Below are 8370 nucleotides of genomic sequence, written 5' to 3' on the forward strand. Positions count from 1 at the left end.
GGGCCTGGCAGAAGCCTTTTTTACAGGGTGAGGGGCATCCCAGCCTTGGAACATTTCCTGACACTTGCTCTGGGATAGTCCCAGAATCCAGAAAGGGCTCCTGCCCACCTGGAGTTCACAGTTGATGGGTCTTGCAGCCCAGGACTTAACTTTTGGGGGCCAAATACTGGGTGCTCCAGGGTAAACAAGTGAGAGGCAAAAGCCATCTCCCCAGGCTCCAAGATACTTTATTGTTAGACAGGGATGGGCATGGGTTGATGAGGAAGTGGGGCTGGGGGGTGAGGGCAGGCTGGGGTGTCGCACACAGGCGGGGTAGGAAGGAGAATGGGAGAGTCATTTGAAGGCAGTGGGCTTCCTGGAACACACTGACAGGCAGTCGCTGTGGTCCAAGTCCTGTCTGCTGCCAAGTCCTGAGCTTCTGTGCAGGCTCAACGTGACATCATCCGCACAAACTCTGCCAGGACAAAGCCAAGGTTGCAGGTCTGCTCTCTCGAGCCCAGTAGTGGTGAGACTGATATACGGGCCTTAAGGTGGGAGGGAGTGTGGTCTAGGGCAGGGCCTGCAAGGGAGTCTTCTGGATCCGGTAGGGAATAGGCCTTTGGGCTAAGAAGAGGGACTTTGTTTTATGGAAAACAAAACAAAAAACACAACAAAAAAACCTTGGAACTGAACCTATTTTCCTCTTTGCTTTGGCTGCTAGGAAGCTCACAGACAATTTTGGGGCCTACTTTGGAGAATTTCTACATACTCATCTTCCTTGGCTTCCTATTATTATTTAACCCTTGTTTTCCCCCTGTGGGAATACAGCACAGAGGAAGAAGTGGGTTTCTGTCAGACTGTCTGGCTTCACGTCTTGGCTCCATCCACATCTTTTGCTAAGCACTCACTTTCCTAAGAATTGACTTTCTTGTCCTGCTCACGGGGAGAGGACATGGGGTTTGGCACAGAGTGACAATGCTCCTTTTCTGTCAAAAACCAGCCAGGGTGTGTGGCCCGAAGCACAGAGGGTGGTAAGTGGTACCTTCAAAGTCCACCAGGCCATCCCCGTTGAGGTCAATGTCATGGAGGATCTCGTCCACCTCCCGCTGGCTGAGGCGCTCCCCCAGCAGGACCTTGAGGGCTGCCCGCAGCTCCGCCAAGCTGATGCAGCCATCACCATTGGTGTCAAACTGTGGTGGCATTGGTCGTGGCGTTGAGTGTCCGACCCAGTCATTCATTCACTCAGCCCCCACTCACAGCAGACCCGAGGCCTCCGTCCGCCCTCCAGCCCTAGGGGCCGCACCTCCCGAAAGGCGTCCCGGAGCTCCCTGACGCCAATCATGTCTGCTGTCTCTGCCAACAGCTTGGGGCCCATGAGCTCCACGAAGTCTTCAAAGTCCACCTTTCCGCCACCTGGAGGCCAGGCCCGTCAGAGACCCCTGCCCAGCCCTCCTATGCCCACCTCTCCTGGCCTCTCCCTCTCCCCTGCCCCACTGAATGGGCCCTTTCCCTCATGCGGCCCCACAGGCTGGATCATCTGTGTTTTCTGGTGGGTTTTCTTAATTTTCCTGAAGAGTTTGGGTTTCAGTCCTGGCTCAAATGACCTGGCTCTGTGACCTTAGCCAAGTCACTTAAGCTTTCAGAGACTCAGTTTTCTCAACTGAAAAATGGGGATCGTGATCCTTGCCCTGCCCACCCTGTAGGGGATGGTGCCCTGAGAATGACCAGGGCCCCGGGCTCCGGGGGCCAACGTGGGGAGGCCCCTGTGTTCCCTGGGCTGCCCAGCTGCTCAAGCCATGGCCATGGCTGCTGGAGAACTGGGCGTGGGGCAAGTCTGAGGCACATACTGATCTGCTGTGAAATCTCGATGAGCTCCATCTCGGTGGGCATGTAGCCCAGCGTCCGCATGCAGGCGCCCAGCTCCCGGTAGCCAATGTAGCCGTCCCGGTCCCGGTCAAACTCCTGGAAGGCGACCTGCAGCTCTGCCGGGCAGGGCGGGGTCAGTTCCTCCTACACATGTCCCTGGACCAGCACACCCTTCTCACCTTGGTCTGCTCACTTCCTCCTTGTAAGCATCAGTTTCTTTTTGCTATTACGGGGTCTTAGCACATGCTATTTAATTCATTCTTTCAACAAATATTTAAGGAGCATCTACTGTGTGCTAAGCTCTGCTCTAGGTACTGGGGGTATGGCAGCAAGGGAGGGAGGGAAAGAAAGGAAACAGTTCCTATCCTCAAGGAGCTCATGTTCTGGCACTCTACCCTCTTCTAGTCTTTATGTCACCTACTCAAAAAGCCTTCCCTCTCCATTTGGTCCCCTCTAGCCCATCTGTTCATTTCCTTGAGAGCACTTAGCAGCATTTGTACTCATAGTTGACTCATTGACATCTGTTTCCAGAGGACATGGGCCCCATCTGTCTAGTTTGCTGCATTCCCCAGTTCTCCCCACACAGGGCTAGGCACATGGCGGGCACCCGGGAGGTGTTTGCTGAATGACCAGATATAAAAGGGGCCCTCAACCTGCCTGGCAATGAGATCTGGGGATTGACAGCTGGGGGTCTGGTCAGCCCCTCCCTGTCCAGTGTGGTCTCCATCTCCTCCATCTCCTGCAACCGCCTCCTTGACCCTAGTTCCTCCTGGGGACCAGCTGAGGCCACACCCAGTGCCCCCACCCTGTGTGCCCCACCCTCTGCCCACCCCTTTGGAGACACCAGTCTTTTCCAAAACCCTTTACCTTCAATCTCCTCTGGCCGCAGCTCCCGGTCCTGGGGGCACAGAGAGGTTAAGAAGTCCCTGGACCACCCAGGTATCTGCACCACATCCTCTGTTTTTGAGGGCTCCCCACTCAGCACCCCCAACATGATGGACAGGGCCTGTGTCTGGATGACACTGCTCAGACATGCTCCAACCATTGCTGCTGACTGGTCTGGTGTCTTGGGCCCCCCCTTCCCTGCCCCCACCCTCTCCTGGGGCTCAGAGCTCAATTTGCCAGATGTGGATCTGGGGTTGGGCAGACCCTCAGACTTGGCCCTGGGGACCTCAGTGTCACTCTATCTCTCTTGTTGTCTCTCTATCCCTCTCCTGGAGGCCCTGGCACCTCCCTGCCCACCCCCTTGTGGTTGTCTCTGAGGTTCTCTGGGTCTCTTTCTGTCCTCTCTTCTGTCTTTCCTGTCATGTCTCCCTGGGTCTCCCCACTGATCTTGTTTCTGTTTCTCCACTTATCTTTGCCCCACCCCCTGGATCTGGGTGCCTTTGCTCCAAAGACCCCACTCTATCCTCTCTCCCCTACTCAGGGAGAGGCAGAGAGGAGGCAAAGGCTGGGGCAGCCATACATACGAGCTGGGTGGCGGCGATGCTGGGCCGCAGGAAGATGCAGGCCGGCCCCACTAGGCTGCTGAGCACTGAGTAACCCTGGATGCCTGGCCCTGGGCCCCCCTGCTCCTCAGGCCGGGAGCCACCTGGTGGGAGAGCTGGGCCTGGGGCCTCCCTGGGGCCATGGTGGGAGCCTCCTGGTGGGGAGCTGGGCCACTGCCAGTGGTCCTGCAGCAGAGCCAGCCATGAGCTGGGGGTAGTGGCCCCTCCACCCTCATTTACCAGCCTCTTCCGTCTTTGGAACCTGGCATGGGACAGTGGGAGCTCTCACCCATCAACACTCTAGGCTGGGACAGTCCATCCCCTTACTGTTTAATTGGGCAAACCGAGCCCACCCACCCCCGCAAAGGAAGGGACTGGGTTAAGGTCACTCAGAAAGCCAGTGGCAGAATGGGACCTTGAGCTCAGCTCTCAGCAGCAGGCACAGGCAGCTGGAGCGCAGCTGGGGGGCCTGATGAGCTTGGCAGGAAAGGCCCAGTGGTCCATGGAAGGGGCTAGAGTCTGGGGCCCTTCCCAGACTCTTGATCTTGATTGGTCTAGGGCAGTGGGAACCTACCCCTCCATCTCCCTGAGGCTGCTCCGTCTCTAATCTAGTCCAGCCCTCACAGAGGGCTCTGCCCACCCCACCTGACCCTTCCAGGCTACAGCCCAGCCTCCTGGCCTTGGCTTCTCCCCCTTTCCTACCTTAGGCCTCCGGTGCCGAGGCCGCTTGGCACAGTTTCCCATGGGCTCCTGAACCATGCCAGGCCTGGTGTCCTGGGGGCAGCCTAGGCCTGGGCCTCAGCAGATGCTGTGGGCTCCTGACAGCCCCCAGCTGCTCCCAGTGAGAGTCTGGGAGGACTGCAGGGGATTTTCCTAGGGTTTTGTGGGGAAGATTGGGAGCGGGTGGGCAGGCGGGGAGCCCTGGGCACGGGGGTTTGGGTCCTAATCCAGGATTATCTCTGAGCATCTCTGCTGGTGAGGGGGGCCACTCGGGACCCAAGGCCCCCTGGAAGGCACAGCCTCCCTGTGCTCACTCCTGAGGGTCTTCCAGATATCCCCTCTCCAGCCCTCTCTCCCTTAACTCCTACCCCTAATCTCCCCCAATCAGGAGAGATTTAATATCTTCAGAAGCAGGGCCAGATCCGGGAGGAGAAGGCTGGGTGCCCGGTGTGCCAGGGCGGGGTGCCCAGTGTGCCAGGGCGGGCTGGGCACCTCTCCCCTCAGAATGGCAGTATGGATTTGGTGGACTCTCCCCCTCCTCCCTGTCCAGAGAGGAGGCAATCCTGGCCCAGTCCAGGAGGCTCCTGCCCCTCTCTGCCAGGACTCTTGCTCTCACAGGGGAGCACTTGCCCCTTGTACTCAGGTGCAGAGTGGAAGGGAGCCAACTCTGGGCACTGTAGGCTGGATGCAGGGCTCAGTGAAGGCAGAGGTGGGGAGAGGCTCCAGCCTCCTGGGCAGCTGACTGACCCCCAGAGCCCTCCATCAAAATGCATGTCCTGGGTGTCTTCCCTGAGCTCTGTCCTGGGCCCCAGGTGGGCTGTGGGATCCCCGCTGTTCCCTCATGGTGCCCTCAGTTGAGGACAGCCCCACACCCCTGTCCCCTTTACCTGCCCATAGGCTGCCTGGACCTGAGCTTCCAGCTCCCTGAGGAGTGCCCGCCGACGCCTGGTGGCTGCTGGGCTGGCAGGAGCCTGACTGGGTCCTGGAGTGCCCTCCGAGGGGCTGGGGTCCCCCACGGGGAGCCTGCCATCTGCCTGGTCCTGGGGAAGGGCCATGGAGACGAGGGCTTGGTGCCTCCTGCTCCCACTCTGGTCGCCCTGTTCCTGCAGGAGGGTGGGTTGGAGTGGGCAGCTGTGCGTGTGGTTCCCACAGGGTCCCTGCTACTCTTTCCCATGCTCCTCTCTCCATGGGTCCAGGTCCCCAAGTCCCCTAGCTCTCCAAGCTCCCCATGCTGTTTACACAGCCACTCCTCCAAATCCTCATCTCCCCCAACCCACTAGCTCCAGCCCCATCCTGGCCACAGACTGAGGTTTGGGGCCCCACTGGGCCTTCCTTGCAGACCCTCCATCGCCTGGCCTCAGGCTCATGGTCTCTGCACACCCCCCACAATCCCTTCCCCACTATTCTGTCTTGCTTGCTGCCTGGCTCGGCCCCTCAGCCCTCGGCTCTGTGCCTATCTCTCTGTGTCTGTCCACCTGCAGCCCCATGTTACCCCCTGCACCCTGTTGACATCTGTCCAGCTGTGACTCTGTGGGTCTCTCCGACCACTCATGCCCATCTCTGTCATTCCCTCCCTCTGTTGCATGAGAACCCTTCTCACACTGGTCTGTCTGTCTTTCTGTTTGTCTGCCCTTGCTCTTCCTATTCTCCCCACCATCCCCTCTCTCCGGATGACTCCTGGATTCTGGAAAGTCAGCCCCCACCATAGCTGAGCCTGGCTCCAGACATCCCACCTTCTGCCCACCCTGAGCTCCAGGATAGCTCTGAATTCCCCCCACCTCCCCACCTTCTGCTAGTACCTTCCACCTACCTTCTGCTGACCTCCAACCTCTTGCTCAGCAGGGAGCAATGTGGGGGTGGGCCAGGCAACCCCCACTGGCCTCCTATGCCCCTCTGTTATGTCCTCAGCCCTCTTACCCTCTCACTGCCCACCTTCCTGTTCTTCACCTCCCACAATGAGGTCAGTTGTCCTGCCCCAGCCCTGCTCTAGGCCTCTCATGATTTATTCACCTGCCCCCTGCACCAGTCTTTGTCCAAGGGAAACAGATCCCGCCAGACACCTGCCACCTGAGCTGGTGGCTCTGGCCTCCCTCAGCCACACGAAGGGGCACCCATTCATGTATTCCTTTTGCAAACATCTGAGGCTGGCTGGGACTGAGCCTCAGGCCAGCTGTTGGGGCTACATAGACAGACTGTGTCTGTCCTGAGGCTCCTGCTCTTGGCCACACAGCTCAGAAAGGGCCACAGAGAGCCTCCTGGTGCTTGGGAGCACCAACCCAGGCATCAGTGGGGGTGAAGAGACAACAGGGCAGCCTTTTAGGCATGAGAACCCATGCTCAGCAATGGGTGAGCACTGGGACCCCGGCAGGGATCAGCCGTGAATGTGGAATGTTCCAGGCACTGGAGTCCAGCAGAGTATGTTAGGTGGAGGCCCTCGGGAGGTAGGCAGAGGTCAGCAGTCCTTGGAGGGGTGAAGGTGGCAAGAGGCCGGAGAAAATTTCAGAGGGGCTGAATCTTCTGCCAGTGTTGTGGAATACCTACCAGACACCTTCCTGGGTGTTGGGAACCAGTAGTCCCTGCGTCCTGGAAACTTCCAGCTGGTGGGAAATGCATATTCAGCAAGCGCAGAATGACTGTGGAGGACAATGAGAGGGTTGGAGAGTGGGGACCTTGCTGTGACTCGGGGGCTGAGGACGTGGCATATGAGCCAAGCCCAGAGATATGGTAGAAATGACCACCTGAAGGGAAGAGTGGCCAATCGCCAGAGGGAATGGCCCCCACACAACCCTGAACGGGGCTGAGGATCTGAAGAAAGGTTAGGATTCAGAGGTTAGTGGATGCTGGCCAGGTGGTCAAGGGTCACCTTATGAAGGTGAGGGCTCCTTATGGCCACTTGAACATTCAACCTGCAAACTTCAGCCCTCTGCCCTAGGGGGTCTCACCTTCTCCTGCAGACCAGGAGGGCACTATATCCCAGGCAGCACTACAAACATCCTCCAGACACAGAAATTCTAGCATTTTCTGCAAGGTCTTAGAGAAGGACCACAGGCCTTGATTACCTGTGTGCTTACTGTGTGGACCTTGGCAAGGTATTTCACCTCTCTGAGTCTCAGTTTCCTTATTTGGAAAATGGCCGTTGGCCTAGGCTTCATGGTGCTTTTGTGAAAATTAAGTAAAGGACCTAGCAGTTTCCTGGCACATAGAAAGGGCTCAAAAAATGGTGGATGCCATGTGTGATGAATGATCCTGTGTCCAAATGACCACCTAAGAGGGTGGGAAGTGGGAGAAATGTGTCGCCCCAAATTATAAGCCAAAGTAGTGGGGGCATTAATGGGTTGGGGTATAGTTGTTAAAAGTGTTTCTAATCAAGAAGCAAAGCCTTTGTGTCCAGGTAGAGAAAGCCTGGCTTGGAAATCCTTTCTCACTTGTGTTCAATGAACAGCATACTAGGGTATTTATCTTGATGCCCTTGACTTGTCCAGCCCAATTTAGCCAAGCTGGAGCTCCAGCTCCAGTTGTCTAGGATGTACACATGGATCCATGGTTGACAGACAGATGTATGTATGGATGGATGGATGGATGTATGGATGTATGGATGAACAGACAGGTGGCTGACTGGATGGCAGGATGGGTAGATGATTTGATAGGCTAGTGGTTAAATAGTTGGTAGATGGATGGATAGGTGGTTGTGCCAATAGTTGGTTGGCTGAATGGATAGATGGATGGATAGACAGGTGCAGGATGACTGAGTGGCTAAATGGGTAGCTGGATGGATAGGTGGATAAATACATAAATACATAAATACATAGATGAAAGTAGCCCCTTGCTCATCTGGTCAAATGTTTGGTTGTTGGATGGGTGGATGATTGGGTAGATGGGTACACAGAGGAAGAGACAGGTGGATGGAAGTGGATAGATGGCTGGGCAGATAGACTTCTGATGAAGGCTTTCTATTCTTCATTAGAAGAGTCAATTAGAGTGGAGACTGTATCTTGCCTATTCTGGTGTTTGCCATGATGCCTAGCCCATACACAGCCTGATACATACTAATCAGTGTGTGAATGAAGAACTGTGTCTATCTCTTCCACTCTGAGTTGTGATTCTTCTTTTTTAAAAATTATTATTTTTTATTATTATTTTAGTCGGCTCCATGCCCACCATGGGGCTTGAACCCTAGGATCAAGAGTCCCATGCTCCACTGACTGAGCCAGCCAGGCACTCCTGAGCTGTGATTCTTCCAATGGCAAAGATGATAGCTCTTTCTCTACCCTGTTCCCCATTAAGTCTTGGCAAACAGAACCCTCCTGAGATACCACTT

The 8370-nt window shown here is 56.2% G+C and overlaps 1 protein-coding gene across 1 annotated transcript; it reads right to left on the bottom strand.

The window, feature by feature from the left end:
• Positions 1-428: 428 nt before the first annotated feature.
• On the bottom strand, positions 429-4091 carry CABP2 (calcium binding protein 2). Its single transcript, XM_072760162.1, has 7 exons — positions 4035-4091; positions 3315-3518; positions 2713-2743; positions 1827-1961; positions 1283-1392; positions 1022-1169; positions 429-454 (listed from the first exon to the last, which is right to left on the bottom strand). The coding sequence occupies exons 1-7, from the start codon at positions 4089-4091 to the stop codon at positions 429-431; spliced, it is 711 nt and encodes a 236-aa protein (XP_072616263.1).
• Between the last annotated feature and the right edge of the window lie 4279 nt (positions 4092-8370).

The sequence above is a fragment of the Vulpes vulpes genome, chromosome 5 (genome assembly GCF_048418805.1).
Source record: "Vulpes vulpes isolate BD-2025 chromosome 5, VulVul3, whole genome shotgun sequence".
NCBI lineage: Eukaryota > Metazoa > Chordata > Mammalia > Carnivora > Canidae > Vulpes > Vulpes vulpes.